Genomic DNA, 21,345 nt, shown 5'->3' on the forward strand with positions numbered 1-21,345 from the left:
TGGGTAGCCAAAATCTCAGTGAATAAAAACATACCGTGTGGGTATGTGCCTGCCATAATCTGTAGCTATGTTTTGTTGTTTATTAATTAGCTTGTTAAATAATTATTATTGCAGCACATTCTAATAACTTAGGTTTTATGCCATATATAATGCAACAGAAGTCAGAATACACAAAAGCATATGACAGTTTAGGCAGGAAACAGATTAGGCATGATTTTTTGCAGTAGCAATTGTGGGAAGTCTTTGTTTACCTCCAGTTACCAAGCATTCTTCAGTTTTCAACATAGTTGCAGGTGGTGTGAAGAATCTGGTCTTGTTTAGACTGCACTGTGTTTAAGTTGCAAATATTTTATGCGTTCCAAATAAGCTACTTTCTGATTGCCAATGAGCCGAAATATATTCTGAGAAACTGAGGATGCTCTGAGGATAACTTTGAAATTATGCCTGGGTGGAACGCATCTTTACCTGCTGGTATCTTCTTTCATGAGAGCTGGATTCCATAGCGATGACAACTGCAGGCAATTACTCTATAATGACTGAATTTGAAATATGCTGGTCCATGCTGACACTTAGAGCAATGCAGTATGTACTGCATATACAAATAAATATACATTAGACAACTCCTAATCACTCTGTGAGCTCCTGACTATGATGTTGGTCAAATAATATACAGATACTAAGATTGTCCCTGATAGAAGTGTTTGCTAAATCTAAAGCCCTGGTCTCAGTTCTCAGTACCAACCCCTTTTGCTTCTTTTTGTTCATTGCATCATAACACAGTCCACATACAATTATCATATGCGCCTCACTAATACCTAAATATTGTTCACCAGCTTCCATCCACACAGCACCGTGGGTCAAACCTGCTGCACTGGCCAAAGCAAACGCTGATACCATACAATATTCCTGTTTACTTTCAGACAGTGTTGGCCCTCATGCATTTCGGTAAATCTGCAAATCACACGCCGTCTGTTATCTTATCTCAAACACAGCTGTACAGCAACTGTGCCAAATGAATCTGAAGCGACGGCGAGTTCAGGATTTCAGTCTGTTTCATACGGTGCACGTTCAAACTCGAGAGCGAGCGAAAGCAAATGGACTGCATATTATAATCATAGATGTGGCCACCCCATCCTGAGGCCATTAGCGCAGGCTGGGTGTGAGAAGGCCGAGCAGGAACAGTCAGAGTGTGGGGGGAACTTCGTTTGAAGCAGCTCTGACGGCCTGAGCTCAGGTCGCTGCGTTTGAACCGGCTTCTCACTCGGGACGTGAACGCGGCACCGTTAACCCAGCAACACCGTCCACCCGCCCCTTCTCCAAATAAGGCAATTAGAGGCGAGAGACCGGAAAGCTCTCCATGGTAACTCAGTCACAAACAGCGCGGGCACAACAATGGACTGGGAGAGATGACATGATTGACAGCTCGCCGCGGCTCGCGCCTGGCCGCGTCCGCTGGCGATAAAATCTGCCGACATCACTCCGATACACAGAAACATGTTGTGTTTCATCTAAGTGTTTGGTGCAGTGAAGCATTTCAGCAGCGCTGAATCTAGCGCGTCCCGTCGCGCCACGGTATAAACACGTAGCTACTATTTAACAAAAGCGTGAGAGCCACATTAACACACCGGCTCGGTGCAGCCTGCAGCCTGTGTCCCAGCTGAGCACCTGCTCACTCATCTGTGCAACGCTCGACGGTGGATTTACACCTTTTCCGAAGCCTCTTTACATTATTATGCCATTATTGTTATCATGTTATTGTCCCACCTTCCTCCTCCTCCTCCTCTTCCTCTCGAGTTGTAATGGCACAGACTAAAACTTGGTGTTGCAAGATAATAACAATTTGGGATGCGAGACAAGGCAAAGGACTGCTGTTATTACCTCAGTTTCTCCTGTTCATCCTTGTTCTTCGGAGCGAGGAGACTCTCCGGAGTGAGCAGTAGTCCGACTGTCGACCAGCTAAATAGCGTTATTGTGGATGCAACTTGGCCGCTGCAGAGCTACTACTATTACAACCTTCCTACGATCCAATTGTTGTTGCCAGGTTGCTGTTTGCGCGTCCCCCTCAGTCACGTGCCGCGCGCAAAAAAAACTGATTTCAAAGTGCCTGATTTCAAAGTGCCTGATTTCAAAGTGCCTGATTTCAAAGTGCTCACACGGCCGCTAATTACCGCTAAGTGTTGAAAGGCAGAGCAGCGTTGATCCCTCTCACCCACAGCAGCGCAGCACACTGCCGCTCAAAGCAGGGGTCTCCGCCCCACCACCGCGCGTATTGGAGGACAATTGTGATTGATCATTTGATTTATTCGGAAAAAATATTTAATAGAGCAATTCAGTCTTGGCTTTTGTTTTTACGTCCTCATTTGCCGGTGTGTAATGCTGCAGTGTAATGTTGGGGTGAAATGTTACTTACGTGTTAAATGAAATCCCTAAAGATGTGTTAGTCATACGTAAATGTCAGATCTATGTTTTGTTTGTTTGTTTTTGTTTTGTTAGTTATTATTTAACCACATTTGGCACATCTATTGTTAGAATAATTAATTGGTACAGAACCAGTCAAACCAGCACAAATGAAAGAAAAAGCCTCCCTTTTCAAAGTAAAGCGTTTCAAACATACAAAACTACTTACTTATTATAAGTTGTCCTTTAGGTCGCTGTACTGTGTAATATATGCACTGCAGCACTGAATCTTGTGCTTTAGTCGCAAGGCTATATCGTGATTTTAATACAGAATCTTGTATTAACCTTTTTAGAGGCAACACTGATTTGGATGTTGTCATATCGTACTGGGGTGATAACCTGTAGAAAAAAAAGATCCCCCCAATTTTTCTTCTGGCTTCAACAAGCCAAGCCTAAATCCTTATTTTAAAACGTTTATCATATCAGTGTTATTATTTTGAATGGAACTAACAAACCGGAAATGTAGCTGTTGATCTTCGCTCTAGTAAACTGACCAATCACAGGGAAGCGTCTCGTTTGACGTGCACTTGTTTTAAGACTTCACATTGCCAGGATGGGCGGGGTTTGTACCAACGCACTGACAGTAAAACCACACACCCACTGTAAAGGCTCATGGTGCGACGTGAGACATAAATCGAGGCCACTCTTTGAGAGCACTTCCTTTTCCTTGTCATCGGCCAGTGTAAAGGGACAGTGAGCAGGAGCTAGTCGACATCACACAGCGTTAAATAGTGCTGAAGTCAGCCGACACCAAGTAGCTGAGCAAAGATTAGTTGTACTCTGTGTTGCGTATAACTAACATTACAAAGGTATCTACACATTTCTTGTTTTGCCTCTCCGTCGTCTTTACGTTTTTACTAAATCAATGCTAACGTTAGCTGTTTTGCTTAGATGAACAAGTTGTGTAGAAATTAGTGTGTTGGTGGAGGTGAAACTAGCCGTATTTCATTTGTTTCATTATCTTTAAGGCAAAGTTGACTTAAAGTGTTAACTTACCAGACACATATTTAACAAACAGTGGCTAGGCGGTTTGGCTAGCTTATTTCGAAAACTGTATTAACTAGGCAACGTTATAAATAGCTTGCCATTAAGCTTCTCATTTCTTTAACGCGGTGTAAAGGGATATTTAACATATGCAGTTAAAGTGAATGAAGCTAATGAGTAGTGGCAACCAACTAACTGCTAGCTCGATATTATGAAGGATTATTGTAGCCTGTCCTGCCTGACACATCATTGAATGAAATTGTGATTGATAGCTGAGTTTTGGCACCTTTGTTACTTAATTTCTACGTTTGCTCATATTCAGTTTACATAAGAATGATAAAGATAATGATCCTCTTGATAACCGTTCTGAACATTGATCATGTTCACAGGAGTAGATACAGCACGTACTCCGGATGGTCCCTTTGTTTGCCCAACAACTAAAATCACCATGTGAGTATTGAACTAATACTTGTTAGTCTATGAAGTATATGTGTTCTGTTTAATTAAAAATAAAATAATAAATGTATAGAGATGGAACATTCCCAAGTGTTTTTAATCTGGATATAACCTCTGTGTGAACACAAACAACGAGCAACACCCATGGCTACTGTCGTAATCAACAGTCTATCTCAACACACCCAACTTGATCATCCTATGTCATAATCCTGTACCACAACAGATGTTTTTATTTCTGTTATCACTAAACTCCCACAGTATTCCCACAGTGCTTCTACATACCACACTTAATCAGCACTCCGCACAGGTGCTTACTCGCTTCTTTCACTGTTTTCTTCTCTTTGTTAGATTTGACTAAGATTTGAAGGCAGATGTGGACTGAGTAAAACCCCCAGCACACTCATGTGTATCATTTTCTTCAAGTTTGACCCCCGGCCAGTATCCAAAAATGCCTACAGGTGAGCAATTGAAACTCAGATACTCTCTAGGCTTAATGTAATATTGATCAATTAGAATGGCTGTCTCCACACAACTTATAAAAGTAAGTGAGTAAACAATTAAAATCTTTAGATCACACAGGGCTTAACTTAAAAAAATATAAAAGATTAAAAGTATATAAAAATAATAGGGTAATTGACACCCTGGGCGTTTCTCAACTGGTGCTCATCTCTGTACTTGTGTTCTTGCGGACTTGTGAAAGTCATCAATCAAAGCCCAAGTACAGTTTAAATTTTAGGCACACACCTAGCCAAGTACAAATCAAAGGACCAGAAGTCTTTTCACCCTGCCCGACTTGTGTGGATTGGGGAGTCAAATATCCCATTATGCATTTCATGCCACTGAGCAACAAAGACAGATCATTGGCAAACACATGCACACAAATGTTTTAGTACAAATGTTATATTGTAGCTAGATGCTATTTTAGGTTTCTAGGAGAGGAATTAATCTTTGCTTTTTTTCAAATTTGGTCTATGTGGTCAATAGTTGACTAATTGAAAATTCATGTTTCCGAGATTTAAGGCTCTGCTAATAGCGGACTTTTTAGGCCTTATGAACTAACTTGATGACCGGAATGACAACTAACATTGTCGTTAGTGAATAATAAGTAGCCCATTTAATATAGCCCACTTGTGTTCTTTTAAATATTGAAAACGTATAGATATATAGTGTTTCACCAGCTTGTGATGTCAGCAAGGAAGATGCTGACTCAATTGTGTACTGAGCGTTCTGCATCATCCCGTACTCAAGTGTCAGAACTCTGAGTTCGAAGTCAAAGTCTGAGCTCCCAAATACAGGAGCTTATATTTGGTGTACTCTCTATTGAGAAATGCATTCACAGACCTTAAGTCCAGAGCAGTAGAGATATGACCAGGATCAGTGTTACACGTTCCTTCTTAGAAGACTTGGTCATACCTTGACGAAAGCATTCTGGACCACTTGCAAATGATCCACATACATTGCATGTGAAATCATCTGAAGAGGACTTGCAATACTTAAAACACAGTACTGCTCCTTTTTTTTTCTTTAAAATAGAATGAATGGGAAGAACTCTGTTTGATCAATAAAGTCACCTCAAGTCTTGACATCTCTGCTATCACTCTGACCGTGCTTTGATGTTCCCCATTTTATCTTGTTCCAAGTTGTCTAGTGTGTAATTTAGAGCTTTGAGCAAAGGTGCAAACACACGCTAAGAAGAGTACATAGTATCAAATGAGTGAATATTGTTTTATTTTTATATCATGTAATTCTTTAAGTAATTTCATATGTTCCAGACCAGTTATACCTGGCACATAATGTCCATATTCAATACAAATCAAACAACCTATCTTATAAAAAAAAAAGGTCAGAATTCATTTTTAAATTGATCACAAACAACAGACAACAATTATTACATAAACTTAGTCACATCTTTTGCACAAATCTACTATTTAAAAGTGCTGAGTCTTTGTGTAACCTCCATGTGTCCTACCCAGTAGTAAGTGCTAAATTTTTTTAGTGGCAGCACAGAACAGAGCATTACAAGTAGTGTTATTTCCAGTGTTATGTGAAGTCCAGCTGATTATAATCCCCCAGAGCTCGAGAGTGAGCTCCGTACCTGGCTATAGTCCATCTGTGTCCTTCCCTCTGGGAGTCTGACCCTGCCTAAGGAGATCACAACAGAAGTGTGTTATGAGTACTGACTCAGACCTGAACCTGGGGAAAGGTGAAACTGCTGTGTCCTGATGTGGTCACATCCATTATATATATGTATATGTATATGTATAGATAGATAGATAGATAGATAGATAGATAGATAGATAGATAGATAGATAGAATATAATATAGTCTGCTAGTTGAAGAATTACTCCTGTTGTGCTGCAGTGGCGTGTAAATCAGAAGGAATGTGCAGCAATAAACTGCGATGAAGGCAAGATTAAAGTTTCATTAAGAACAATTATTAAACTCCAACAGTACAAAATGACAGGAATATATCTGCAGGGGTTAAATGGGTTCCTGTTCAGCGCAAATGACTCAGTGATTGCCCACATGCTGAGATTTCAGAATTTCAGAGCTCAATCAACCACCACTATAAAATGATTTTGACCTGTACAGTAATTATAGCACTTCCTTCAGGATAGTCATTGTGATTTAAATATGCTCCACCAGCCGTCCTGAGAGGCTGTTATTTTTATTACACCAAAAAAGATGAAAGCGATGCAATTAAACAATATTTTGACAGCTTTTTACAGATCTTATGCAGTGGCGAGGATAAATCTGTTTATCCCTTTAGGAGTGTAATTTCGCTCATTCATAATGTATACTGTAAGCAAGTCAACATTTTGGTCCAGAGATGGCTTAGGAAGAAGGTTGATCATCTTGGGAGCAGGAATATGGAAATTATGCATCATTTCCATTTAAATTTAATAGTTTTATTTATTTAGTTTGACTCTAAGAACAGCAATATTGTTGATATGTCACCCGGTTGTTCCACATCTTTGCTTCAGACTAACTTTTAGATGCATTGAAATTCATTATCCCCACAGGATCAACCCTGCAGACTTTGGTGATTCCTAATTTTTAGGAACACCTTTAGGAGCTCACAAGCTTCCCAGCAGCTCAGTACATGCATTAAAGTTGTTTTGGATCCATTGAAATAGCTCATCATCATAGGCTTCTTGGTATAAAGAGAATAAGTTGCAGATGAATGGTCAAGGGCCTAACAAAAAATAATGCAGGTGGATTTTTCTAGTCTACAAGCCGTTTGGTTTATTAAAAGAAATTAGAAACAGTCTTTGTTCAGTGCTGATGAAGAGCTATGATACCTTTCTGCTTTTCACCATTAATCCTACAGAAGCTAGCTGGCTGTTACTGTGATCTAAGCTGCTCCATGCAATTTTTTTTCTCTCCCCCTCAGGATGTGATAGCAGCTGCTCTTTCTTGTGTAGCATCATTAGTGTTAGGTTTGTTTTCAGGAGCAGTGGTGGCTCACAGAGTGCCATAGGGACAGGATACCATTAGCCTGAAATGCAGTGAGGTCGACCCCTATTAGGTCATTTTGGTTTATCTGTTTGCGCTTAAACAGCATCCATGCTCTCATCCTGAAAGATTAATAGAAGGACCGTTTCCCAAGCTCATGAGAAGAATACAGCTATTGTAGTAGTCAGTAAATTTATTTTTTACCCATTTCTGGCCTGTGGACTATATACAGTTTGTCTATGATACTCTCTCCTAAAATGAAAATTCCTGTTTACAATAGCAACATGATGCAGTAGGGGGAGAGGGCTCATTTTTACTTTTAAGCAATGGGAGCAGTTGATTTTGTTTGTTTGTTTGTTTTCTTGCTAAACAGGATAGATGAGCTGAATAAGGTGTAAACGTATGTTGCTGTGTTACTAGTAGATCATAGCCTGCTTAGTGAGGATATACTATGTGATTCTAAAGGTAACCTGCTAGCAAAGCCATGTAGAAACTAACCAGTGTTATGGTCACAATGCAGCTGGTAGTTGAACATAATGGCATTGTCACTCATTGAAGCCCTGCATAATAATGCACATCCATATGTAGTGGAGAGCTCAACTGATTCAGCCTGTGTTAGACTACAAAGCCACATTCACTGGGAGTATTTAAAATCAGATCACACTCTTGTTCAGGCCTTCACTCTTGTTTGTAGTGGTAAATGTTTGTGTTGGAGCTTTGCTTTGGCAATAAACACAGATTTGGGATGGAATAAAACACCTGCACCTTCTGGTGAGAGGCAGCTTCATCCCATGAGATCTTTACCGAGATCTAGTATAGATTTAATATAGACCGCTTTAATATTTACTTGGACGGTAGTAGCTCTGGTGGAAGAGCAGTCATATGAACCCCAGGGTTAGTGGTTCGATTCCCAGTTCCTCCTGGCTACTTGTTGAGTTGTCCTTGGACAAGACACCGAAACTCTGTAGTAGCACCAATACGTACTGTCTGGCAGCTGTCCAACCACAATTTTTCCTCAAGGGGATAAAGCATGTTGGTATATTTATTTAATCCCTACAGTAAGCAGCTTTACAGTAGCAAAAATCATATATCTAAACAATTTAGAAAGTAGTTGTAGGAATTCAAGTATCTGTAAAACATCAAAATAAAAAAAAGGCGTAGCAGTGGAGTGATTCGAACATGGAGTTCTTTTTCTCTTTCTTTTTTTATGTTTAGTTTTCTGTAACTTTTATATTTGCTTGTACTTTTGCCATCTTCTTTTAGATTCTCTTTTATTTGGTCATTGTCAAAAGCACATTCTCCTCCTTATAACCTTGACCTTTTGTATCTCCTCCTCATCTTCCTCAATCAATGTGTGAAATATACGTCTCTACATTACTTGAAGACTCCTGGACACATCTGAGGCTGTTATTAAAAGTGTGCCCTGAAAACCAAGTCAGTGGCAGACAGTCTGCCAACTCATTTGTATATTGACCAGCTGTCTAAATCATGGGCAAGACAAAGCCCTTCTGTTAGGAGGGATGTTAGAGAAAGGCTGATTGATTACTGCACATGTAGGAAATTACAGTTGAGTGCTTACCTGACAACTGGTATTATAATCTTAGACTTCCCTCCATTTAATAGGAGTGCAAGGGTCATAGCCAGAGGATCAAAAAATCTTGTTCAAGTCTTTTCTTAAAAAAGAAAACAGCAGGATGCAAATATAAACATATGATCAACTGCCAGCTGAGAAGGAAAACAAAGGAAAAGGAGAGTTATTGATGATAGATCTGCTTTGAGTCCACCAATGGCCTGTAAAACACCATTGGTTCGCATCAACAGAGAATGAACAAAAACAGCATCTCCAGTCTCTATTTCTGTCTTCTCAGGCTAATTTTGGCTGCAAACAGAGATGAGCTGTACAACAGGCCGTCCAAAGCTGCAGACTTCTGGGGAACCAACAGTGAGATCCTTAGTGGTAAGTTGGTACATTTGAGACAACCATTTTCCACAAATGTATAGCAAAATAAATAACACTAAGTGAATAACTTAACTTAACTGTAACAGGATATAAAATCTATATGAAGTGCATTTGACCAGTTAGTTTTGTTCTGAAGATCGAGCTTTTTGTCACTTTGACCTTTATTTCCCCAGGCAACTCTTTTTATGGTTAGAACGTGGCATGTTTGTAAGAGATATCTAGTTAAAATTCGAAAACCTTGTAAACAGAACAGTAATAAATAACAATAACAATAAATAAGAACATGTTTAATTATATGGGAGTATTTGTTGACTAAAAAATGTAAATATAACTCTATTATGACTGATTGTGGCATTTTCTTTGCAGCGTTTGACTTTGGTTTTATTCTAGGCGTTTAATAATCAAGGGAAAAATCTGTCTCCTTCACCTCAGAATCCAATTCTCTTTCACTCCATCACAGGACTTTCCCACCCGCAGTTAACTATATTTAATTGACTGATGTCCAATAGACATTAGGGTATTGCCAAACAGAGGTAATCAATCATTCTGTTTTTTTCCCCTGCCAAAGAAGGAAACACAGAGATAGCCTTGTTTGTTCATCAGTCTCCTCTACCCTTTGTAATAGAGGGGTCAGGACTCCAGTAGTGGGCCTTTAATTGATGGCTGCTTTTATGTAGTGGGACAGGAATAAATGGCTCTGCCTTATCTGTGCAGGCTGGGGGCAGACCCTTGTAGGAGATATAGCGTGACGAGACAGGAAATAAGCTGTAGTTCCCAGTGGGAATAGGCTAGCTTTCTATCCACCCCCAGAGGAATAAGAACATTTGGCTCTCTTGGCCACTGTCAGTGTAATTGGACCTATCTTTATTGATCACCAGGAAGTGTAGTAGTCCAACAGGGCCCCACCTTTTCTGTGTCAAATGAGTAAGAGGAATGTGGAAAGAAAACTGATTTTACTAATGGACTGCTTTAATTTCATTACTGCTAATCCTATACATGATTGTAATCAATTAAAAAAAGGCACAGTGTACAGATGTGACTATAGGTGTTGCCCTTATACTGTATCTCATCGAAACAATGCTCTGACCTTTGAGTGCTAAAATGAGAATGTTAGAATAAAAACTGTTTCGTTATGTATGAGACATAGAATAAAACATAGAATCTGTGAAAACAGCTGAGTTTTTGCTTGAACGGCTTCTATTAGTAGTCCTCAGAAGTCGATTGCAGACTGCTGTCTTCAGTTGATATCACAGGTGCCTTCAGTCTTTATTGCACTGTTTGGCATCATTGCGTGCACCACACTAAACACGGCTTGGTCAATATAAAGGCTGGGTGAAGCCTCTCCAAGCAGCTTGATGTTCCTGTGACTACAATTTTTTTTTTTATTTCTACTTTTATGTACTGCCAGGCACCCTGGACATGGTTGTGAGAGGAACATTTTGCCCAGATTAATAGTTTTAATGCAGGGAGAAAACGCAACACACCAGATAACGGCTGTCCGGTTGCACCATACATCACTTTCTGAATGAAAGTGGGATCCATGAAAGAATACTCCATTCGTTTAAGTGATACCATTGACAACCCACAATGTTTAACAGTAGAAAAATTATACATTGAAATAACACTATTCACTAGCTCAGCTATAAAACATGAGGGAGGGTCAATTACAATACATTGAATCTGTGCAGGGCACAATGAAATCAGAAGAATGGATAAGAAGAAAACACTGGACAGTTCTAAAGTGGCTGCTATAAGTATGGATGCTAATCCATAAATATGCAAGGAGCAGAGTCTCACAGTTAGAGAAGGCAGCCTTTTTAAACCTTTGCTTAAAAATATGGGACCAAACTACAATTTGAAGACAGTAGAAGTTCATAGCTACAGAAAGCATGCAGCTGTGGTGATACAAATAATTAGGTTGAGGATTGCAGTGTGTTCGCTAAAGCTATTTGGATTTTGATATAATGTTATATTAAAAATCAAAATCAACACGTCTACCTATTGAATATAAAGTAGAGAATCGTGAAAGTTTATCAGTTTCATTTTATGTGAAAGAAAATCCTGTTTTGAGACTACGTCCTTTTTCAGCCACAAGTAGTAAATAGAGCAACACCAACAATGTATGTTTAACACACGCTTGAATTATTGAAGAAATGCCCTTGAAAGTCTTTATAATTAGTACCAAATTATGTAGTTCTAGAAAATCTGCAAAAAGATAGGAAATGATAAAACTAAATGGATACTAGCAGGATATTGTATTTGGTTTTTCTAAGTATGTTGGGAACTCTTGTGAATCCTACACAGTAAGGTTAGAGTCTGTACTGTACAATGTGTACCAGTTACAGTCTGTAAATTAGAGTTGTGTTTTTATAAGCATTCTCTTATTTTGCGTTGAACAGGCCTGGACCTGGAATACGGTAAGGAAGGAGGATCATGGCTGGGGATCAGCAAACGAGGCAAGTTGGCTGCACTCACCAACTACATGGAGGGACGTCCCAACCCTGATGCACAAGGAAGAGGTGAGATATAGTTTCTGATTGCCTAGTGTCTTTCATTGTCTCTTGTACTTCACATTTATGTGATAATTTAGCTGTCTCAATTATGTACAGTGGGAAAGAAAAATTTGTGAACCTTTTAAAATTGTATGTTTTTTTTTACATTCATTTGTCAAAAACGTGATCCGATCTTCATCTAAGTCAAGAGTATTAATAAATATGATGAGCCTAACACTAAAATAATTCTGATCTTTATTGAAAACGACCATGAAAGCCTCTTTGTGCTAGTGGACATTTGGAATAATGACCTAAAAAAAAAAAAAGCTAATTACTACTTACTACTTTTTCTTGCCACTGTATAGTACATATGGATGCTGTAATGTGCATTTGTCATCTACTATTAAAGCACAATACTGCTAGGCTGGTTTAAGTGTATAATTTAACAGCCATTTTGTCTTACTGTTGTCACTTTGCAGGATTTCTAGTATCTAACTACCTTACAGACAAGGATCTAGACAGCTACGCCTACCTGAAGAAGGTGTCAACAGAAGGCCACTTGTACAATGGCTTCAACCTTATCACAGCAGAGTTCAAGTAAGTAAAAGGTTGGGTGAATCCATCTCAGTGTATAGTCCATCAGCAGATAAAGTTGAGTCAAAGATGTGTTAAGATGATAATTTTCACACTGATATTTGGTTGTAGTAGAGGCCACATATTTTTTAAGTATTAGCTATATCCTCAGCTGGATACATTTGACAAGTGGAAATGTATTCTAGGCAGGTACATCATATGGCCACACAAGGCTGTCAGATGTTGAGACAAGTTCTTTATTGTGCTGTGTGGGTGTCATGAAGTGACTTGCTGTGGTCTACACATCAGAGACTTTGACAGATTTTTGCACACTGAACCCAAGATTTTTTAAAATTTTGTAACTCTGCTCCTCTGAGTTCTGGCCTTACCTTACCTTGGAATGAAACCACAAAGGCAGCGTCTTCATCTCTGCAGCGCTAAGCCAGCAGAACTGAAAAGAAATCTCAGACAGTGAGCTGTGAAAGAACGAGCATTAGAATTCTAAAGAAACACCTGTTCATATGTCAGGTTTTCACACAAAGGAAATCTAGACAGCATTAAAAATAATGAGACTTTTTTTTACCTTCTTCCCCTAATCTGCTTCACCAACCTGACTTGACTGAATTTGGTTAACTGTTAAAGAGAGAGAAATCAAAGTGGGATCAGAACACACCAACGTAGCTGTCATGGGTGGAAGCCCCTGTAGACAATTGGCATGGAAACAGGTCTCCGTTTCTGCCGTGGAAAGGTTGGAGGTTCAGCTGCAGTACTCACACTCCTGCCAAACATTATTCCTGCCAGGGGGGTGGAAACAATCAGAGTTTTTCCCTGTGGAGTATGGTGTCATGAGCTATGTATCCTGGTAACATGGCCTCAAGCAGGATCTCCTCTCAAATGGGATTTTCTTGTGCCTGTTGCTGGAGTGAAAACTTCCCCAAATCCAATAAAGACCAGGACAGACCTGCTAACATCTTCCACACTGATATTGAACTTGGACATAATGCTGGGTAGGATTAGTGCTGTGGGTAGTAATGTCAACCAAGTTAACCAGTAATGCTAACATTTGCCACCTACACTAGAGTAGTGAAACTTACAGCTTAATCCAAACCTCACATAGGTGTGTGTTTTTTTTATTTGCAAAGGTCCCTGATACGACCAGTGGCATTCCTACCACTGCACTACATTCATGAGACAACGGAAAAGTGAAAGACGTTGTGTTTATGTTGTGATAATGCTTTATGTCTCCTGCTTTGACTGAGCTGTCATCTGGGGCTAAACTCACTCAACACAGCTTCCTGCTGTGAAAGTTTGTATACATTTTTCCTCATAAATACCCATCTGTGGGAGCCATGTTCACTGGAGATGGAGATGACACAGAGTGACAAAAGCAACCCAACATCTTTTTAATAAACATTATTACCAGCTTATTTGTTTTCCATTGTAGTGTATCCAGCAGAGCAGAGGAAATAAGGCGTCTGTTTCCAAAGCAGTAACTACATCTGGTTGATAGAAAGAAGCTCCATATTATAATTAAATGATTTCTCATTCATCTTGTAGCTAGACATGTGATTTATGATACAAATGTGATGCCAGACAAGCTGTGCACCCTTTTTTTTAAACATTCTCCACTCAGTTTTTGAGTGTGTGAGATTTATTGGAGACAAACTTTGTACATTTAGTACACAACCCAGACACATTAAATGAATTCAGTCTGGCCGTGATTTATGTATTGCTTGTCTTTAATGTGATGCTTGTTTAACCAATACCACACTGGTTTATAATCCATAAACATGTTGAGTTGAGTTCACCGTGTAACTGATGTACTGAGTGGCAGTAACGCATTTTCTAAAACATCACACTGAGCTAGTAGACAGTGGGGCCAATGCCATATATATTTAAATTCTGATCAGAGATTCTCTGCAGGATGCTCTCCAGAGCCCATATTCAACAGTTTATCTGACTTTTCTATAGCCCTGATTTTTGTTCTCACTTTATGTCGCTCTCACTTTAAAGTCAATGCCCAGAGATGATCCATTTGAATGAATATCCCCTCTGATGTTTGCCTGAAAAGAAGTGCCTTCTTAAGAAAGTGTTTGAATCTTATGGCCTCAAACCATGTGTTGTAATTCTTGGCAGAAACCTGTTGGAGGTGAAAAAGCAAAACTGCGATGTAGCAGATACACACATTCCAGAGAATCAGAGGTGGATGAACTCTTAACATTGCAAGAAGGAACAATTATAAGTATTTGCTTTCTTTCAGTCACTTGTAAGATTAACTATGTCGAAAGCACAACATCTTTGAGTATAATAAAACATGATTTTGTACTGGAGAGAATTACAGTAGACAACAAATAGCTCAGAAATAGCCTTCATTGATCGAATCCAGATGTTCAAACATTGCCACAAAAATTACAGTTATGTTGATGTTGGCTTTGTAGTTGTTAGCATGGGGTCAAATATTTACTAAGGACGAGGTCTGAATACCATTACATCTATTCCACAGTTACGGAAAGTGTTACAGTATGTTAACATTTGCTGATTAGCACTGAACGTAAAGAAAAGCTAATAATATTGAATGCTCCTCCAACCATCTTCAGGCAGCTCCACCACAGCTGGCGATGTAGAGAGCGCGCTGCAGCCTCAGTATAGTGGATTCTTCATTAGAGCGTCTCCCTGCCAGCATACTGATTAACTCTCTGTCTGAGATCTGAAAAAGCCTGTTTTCCACTCTTCCCTCCTCGTTCTCTCGCTATCTAGTGGCCTTGACCTCCTGCTGTTACCTCATCACAGCCTAAATCAATCCACCATACACCTGATGGGACTTTCAATATTCCAGCCAGTGAAATAACAGAAATAGAGCTATCTCTCAGCAAATCCTCCACTTGCTACCACCACAGTCAGTTTGATGCGTATTATAGGAATAGTGACATAGTTGGTATAGATATAGACACCAGGCCTTTCAGGTATTGTTGAGTTCACAGTTCTAAGATCACAATTGTATTTCAGGCGTTGTGTGAAGCAGCACAACTGACAACAGGTGAACATTTTACAGTTTCCTTCAGGTTTGGGCTCCATCTGCTTTGTATTGAGCAACAACTGTGCACATACATGTATAAGGAGTGACTGTTACCACAAATGCTGCTGTGTTTATAACCAGAAACCAGAAAAGGCAGTTTATTCAGACTGTTAACCTGGGTTTGGTTAACAATTGGAAACAATATGAAGAAAAGTGTTTTACAGAAGTAGTGTCAGCCTTCAGCTTTCAGGGTTTTCTCTCATCTGCTTGGACACATATTGTTCTGGTTTTAGAAACTGTCTGCCATGTGAAATTTACACAAGACCGCAGAGCTCTTGCGCAATCGGAAAAAAACAAGGCCAACTGTGGACAAGCATGTTTATTTGTAATCATTTGTAGGGAATTAAAGTGATAGTGAAGTGCGTGTGTGTGAGGTTTGCTTGTGTTGTCTGGTGTGATGTATGGTATGGTATACTAATCCAATTACATCAGTTGATTTTAAATAGTATATTAGTAAATCTACTAGTAAATAGTATATTTACAGTAGGCAAATGATACATGCCACGATCTCAGATATTCACAATTAATAATCATAATTTGAAAATATTGGTTCTTCTGATCAGATAATCAATTATTGGACATCCCATATTAGATGGCAAACATTTTCTGCTTTGGGTCATGTAGGTCATAGACCAGAGACAAACTCCCTTGGCCTGATTTCTAGTTTAGTTTTTAAAACTCTCCCATGAATGTAGTTGCAGAGAAACAAGGCCAGCAGTATATTCTGCTTTGTCTTAGCAGCTCTTCACTGGGAAACTTTCCAAGTTAGATGTTGAAACAGTGTTGCAGCACATTTCAGATTAACTGATGCCACTGCTATGGCTGTCATAAAGTTGACATCAAAAAAAACATTTCCCACTGGTTCAAAGGATTTGGTCATAATTTATTATTCACCCTCCTGTAGCAGAGCTGTCAGTCATGCCCTTGATGGTAAGACTGATTTTTCAGACTGAATAAAGCCACCTTAACTGAAGGCTTTGTAAAAAGATCTAACACTGTAACTAAATGGTTTTGTGGAAGTCAAAGGTGTTTGCGACACTAATGTGTATTTTGACGCTTTAATGTTACACTGTTGTCCATTTAAGATAAGATATAAATGCTGCATTTAACTATGGTGGTTGGTATTTTCCCATCTGAATTGTTTCACACATACAAATCAAATCAAATCAAGCTGGCTTCTAAATTTCTATACATCCTGACTGCAGAGTAAATCAGTCATTAAATAACACCCTTTCCACATTATTTTGTTGGGAGTGCTCCTCTGAACATCATCTGTTTTGTATTTGGATTTTATTTGCATAGGACAGACGACTCATGACACAGCTTTCATAATTAGTAATAAAACAAATTAAATGATCACTAAATGCAGTCTTTAATTTTCCATCCTACTGTGTCCTATGTAGAGCCAAACAAGACATTGTGTGTTACTATGGAAACAGAGGCAGCCCTGAACCCATCCATCTAAAACCAGGTCTGTGTTTTTAATATGGTTGCTGTAGAAACCATTCATTTCATATTTACCTCTTGCCTATGCCCCATTCATGTTAGTTTGACATTTCCACATTGCTGTTGCCCTCATATTGTCTATTCATTGGATGATGTGTCGCAAGGTCACTAACAGAGCTCACCAGGGTATATGCTTGTCTGTTTGTTTCATGTGCTCCCCCCAGTAGGAATCTATGGGTTGAGTAATTCACTGCTGGATACTCCATGGAAAAAACTGTTGCAAGGCAAGCATCACTTCACCGGCATTGTCAACAACCAGTCCCTGTCTAGTGATGGTCTGGTGCAAGAGCTGCTCAACGTCCTCAATAATGAGGAACTGTGAGTGATAAACACGCAGCTACACTCATGTATTTATGATAAATAGGAAGTTCTCTTAGCTTAACACAAAGATCAGAAACAGAAGGAATGTGTATGAATGAACTGCAAGCAACAAGTTTTGGTACACTGTTAGTTGGGGAAGTCGCTCCTCATCATTTCAGGTGGAGACACACAGTATGGTTGTAATGACTGGATAGTGTAGTGGTAAGGTCTCTGCCCTCTATGTGGGAGACTGGCGTTCAAATCACTTACTCTAAATACACTCACTCTGCCTGCCTTTGTACCTTGTACCTCAATTGTAAGTCACTTTGATAAAATCGTCTGCCAAATGACTAAATATAAAAGTTATACAATGTTTATTAGATATTGTGGATTAGTCCAGAATTTAATTTGTTAGTGTAAATGCTGATTTGATGGAGAATGTAACAGAGCATGATATATTCTACACAGGGGTCTAAATACACATTCACTGTTCATGTACTGTTCTTTGGTTGTGTAAAGCTGCTTTGTGACAATGTCATTTGTAAAAAGCGCTCTACAAATAAAACTGAATTGAATTGAATTAAAGATGTGTATTATGTGTTTAACAGGAATACACCTGATCCACTTCAGGAGAGCCAAGGTGATGGTTACAGCAAGCCCATGATCCAGGCTCTGTCAGCAGTGTGTGTTCGCTCACCTAATTATGGCACAAGGTCAGTGCGAAATCTCTATCCAGTACCTCTCCCCGTGTTTGTCTCCACCTGAAGTGTGAGACAAGGTAGTGCTAGGCCGGAGGATTATAGACAACAGAAAACTCAGTATATAAAAAATCCCCAGTGTAACCAATCTTCCACGGTGATGAAATGAAAGGGAATCTTCTGCTCTGTGAAGTCATAGTGGATTAGTGGATACAGACACTGTCCTGAAGCAAAAAGGTCAGAGGGTCAGTCTTTGCCAGAGCCATCAAAGTGTCATTTAGCAAGTCACTGTCTGTGATCGTACAGCCTGCTCATTCTCGATAAGGCTGTTTGGATAAATACCTTGTACGTGCCTTTTAAGTGATCACAGTTGTCCCTGTTGTTACCCCTGCTCCCCGTGTTGTTAAGGTTTGTTTATCGTTTTTGTTTTTTTAAGCTTTTTTTATTACATTCATTTGATATTTCTTGTATTCGTTTCCTTGTATGTCCCTTGTGCCTCCTGCCCATTCAGGACCAATACAGTAATCCTGATAGACGCAGAAGATAATGTGACCTTCACTGAGCGCACCATGCTCAACTGTGACACAACCAAATGGAGCACCAGTTCTTTCCAGTTCAAACTGCAGGGGTGAAGACATGACGACGAAACCCACTCCGTGCCTTTCTGCATCACCTTTCCTTCCACTGCCCTCAGGTGCTTCCCACCCCCAGCTGCGTCACACCGCAGCAGCTATGTGAACATGAGGACTACTCTGCACTTTTTCTTGAACTAGTCGGCTGCCTCATCAACATCAGTGACATGTATCTCCTATTCTTGATGTAAGTTCACATGTATCTTTTGAATAGGTGTGCTAATTTAAAAGATTGCCAAAGAACATTTTTAATTTTTGTAGACCTAAATGTTTTACCTGCATGTCATAGTAAGGTTGTTTTGCCTCAAGAAGAGTCAGGTACAGATTTGCGGTGAACTTGCTCTGGACTACAGTCAGTGCCGCCGTCCACAAGGTTATTGTGTTGCAATCTAATTTATTCTTGTTGGTTTCAGATGTTCAACATTCACATCCACTATACAGTGTGACTATACATTTTCTGCATTATTTCCAGACTGCAACTTGAAGTATCGTCCTTTAGCTCCAGCAATTAAGAACAGTATTTTCATATAAGAGATCAGATTTTATTATTTTACATACTGAGAATTCACAAGATCACCAGTATTTTTGTAGAGAATGTGTTAATCTAATAAAACCAGGTTAGATTAGGTTAGAGTCACCAACCTCATTTTAAATGTTTGATTGCTGTTACAGATAATTAGTTATGGTGGCAACACATATTTGAATGTTTCATGCACTGGATCTTTGGCTGCTTTCATGACGGATTGATCACACTCATCTTTGACTCATCACACAGTATAATTATTGTTGACAGTAAGACTGTCACTGACACACTGTGAGGAACCCAGCCTTTTTTACTAACCTTGTGTTCATGCACCATTCAGGGGATCTCAGCATTTTGTTCTACTGTATATCAATCAGCCGGCTCCCTGTTTTTTAACTGGGTGGATTTTACTTCTGGGGGGGAAAAAAAGGATCTATCCATTTTACACAGATGACTTTCTGACATGTCACACCAAGAGATGTACATGTTCAACTAATAAACTTAATTATGACTTATGTAGTTGCTTTTCTTGAACTTCATTAGTTAACACTTTTCCTGTTAAAGATCTTGACCTGTTATGACTACATTGATTTTAACCTAGGGAAAGATGACAAACATGCTCTGTCACCTTTTACCACTATCACAATAAATAATTGTCAGATTTATGGCAGGTAGACAGTTGCTGCTCAAATCCAACTGAGTAGTAAAATGTAATGGGTTAAAACTCTGATCTTTTGTACAAAGACATGATTATGGTCTACCCCACAAATTCCATTTCTATTTCCATTAGAAATAAAACGGCATCTTAAATATGTCTTTCATTTTACATATCCTGACTTCCTGTGTTCCAAATTTCTACGTCTTCTATACAAATTATTATACTAAACGGCTTTGGAAGACATCCACTGCATTCGGTTAAGTCAAACTACCCAGGCTCTGAATTACTTTAGATACACATGCACAATATAAGGAGTGTGGATGTTGTCAAACATTATTTGCATTGACCGCCCTTTAGAAAAGTGTATTCTTATGGTCGGTATGAACAAGAGGAATGGTTACAGCATTTTGTATGTATTTTACTGTTTGTATGGGAACCTAATTGTTATTTCCAGACAAGTAGTGAATCTGTGCCTTGAGCTGCTGTGCATCATCCCTGACCTACTAAGGTTAGTGAATAGTGACCTCAACTGGCAGGTTAAGGTACTGCAATTGGCATCTTCCCACATAATTTTAACACTACACACTATGACAGTAAAACTCTTAATGTGATAAATGGTAGGTAACCTGACTCCTTAACTTCACAGACACTGATTGTAACAGAAAAACAATAATTTAGTTGTGATATATAGTGTTGAATGCAGCAGTAAGATCTAACATAATGAGTACAGAGAGAAGTCTGTTGTCTGATGCTAATAAAAGATCATTAGTGACCTTTACCAGTGCTTTTTCTGTACTATGATGTACTCTAAATCCTGACTGCAGGTGGTCACATAATTGCTTTAAAACTACCTTTTCAAGGATTTTAGTGACAAAGGGCAGATTGGATATCTGCTATGATTACAACAACAAAACCTTTAGCTTTTTGAATAAAGAAACAAGGTTGTGATCATTAACAATGAGCCTGGTGTTGTTATATTAGCCTGTCAGATTAACTGTAAACTCATGACTAACTTTTTCAAATAGTGTGAAGATAAACCAACATTTCCTCTGATAAAGATTTTTATGAGTGCAGCTTCAAAGATCTTACCAGAAAGCTGGTTCATCCCTGTAAACATTTTGATTGTCAAAAAAAAAAAAAAAAAAGGTTAAAGTCTGAGTTCATGGTTCAGCCGGAGCAAACAGACATCAAGACCAAGGCTCAGTCAGATGAGTATGTTCTTATGTCTGCAGTAGCCATTGTCACATGAGTTAAACACCCAGTTTGACCTTCACTGTCAATCAGAAATAAATGAGGCTTTAAACAGCCTGTACAGTGTGATCCGTATAAAACAGGACATTGTCTGCACTGTCAAAGGGAGAACACAGCGGCTGCACACATAGAGCACAAATCAAAGTTGGGTGTGACAAAAACTGAACTGGCTCAACTTTTACTGTGATGCAACATCATTCTGTGAGTTCAGATGTAGTTTAATTCCTACACACAGGAGGAATTACACTCACTACAAACCTCTAAAATAAATGAGTCAACAACAAATTATATGTTTGTGCCCCCCACCCCTACCCCATGTTTGC

General features: G+C 39.2%; 2 protein-coding genes across 3 annotated transcripts in view; one reads left to right on the forward strand and one right to left on the reverse strand.

Moving 5' to 3' along the window:
* Window positions 1–2,091, reverse strand: part of arvcfb (ARVCF delta catenin family member b) — a 177,504-nt gene extending 175,413 nt beyond the window's left edge. The window contains exon 1 of the mRNA XM_026342936.2: window positions 1,879–2,091. The gene's annotated coding sequence lies outside the window, so the exon portion shown is untranslated. The remainder of the gene's footprint in view (window positions 1–1,878) is intronic.
* A 1,032-nt stretch (window positions 2,092–3,123) lies between these two features.
* tango2 (transport and golgi organization 2 homolog (Drosophila)) lies at window positions 3,124–19,628 on the forward strand. Of its 2 annotated transcripts, none has more exons than XM_026343613.1 (10): window positions 3,124–3,266; window positions 3,831–3,891; window positions 4,246–4,355; window positions 9,222–9,310; window positions 11,713–11,832; window positions 12,285–12,402; window positions 16,858–16,925; window positions 17,125–17,278; window positions 17,869–17,973; window positions 18,470–19,628. In XM_026343613.1, the coding sequence occupies exons 3-10, from the start codon at window positions 4,300–4,302 to the stop codon at window positions 18,588–18,590; spliced, it is 831 nt and encodes a 276-aa protein (XP_026199398.1). In that variant the 5' UTR covers window positions 3,124–3,266; window positions 3,831–3,891; window positions 4,246–4,299; the 3' UTR covers window positions 18,591–19,628. The 2 variants fall into 2 exon arrangements, with proteins under 2 accessions (XP_026199398.1, XP_026199399.1); XM_026343614.1 differs by having other exon boundaries at window positions 17,128–17,278.
* The last annotated feature ends 1,717 nt before the right edge of the window (window positions 19,629–21,345 follow it).

The sequence above is a fragment of the Anabas testudineus genome, chromosome 9 (genome assembly GCF_900324465.2).
Source record: "Anabas testudineus chromosome 9, fAnaTes1.2, whole genome shotgun sequence".
In the NCBI taxonomy this organism is placed as follows: domain Eukaryota; kingdom Metazoa; phylum Chordata; class Actinopteri; order Anabantiformes; family Anabantidae; genus Anabas; species Anabas testudineus.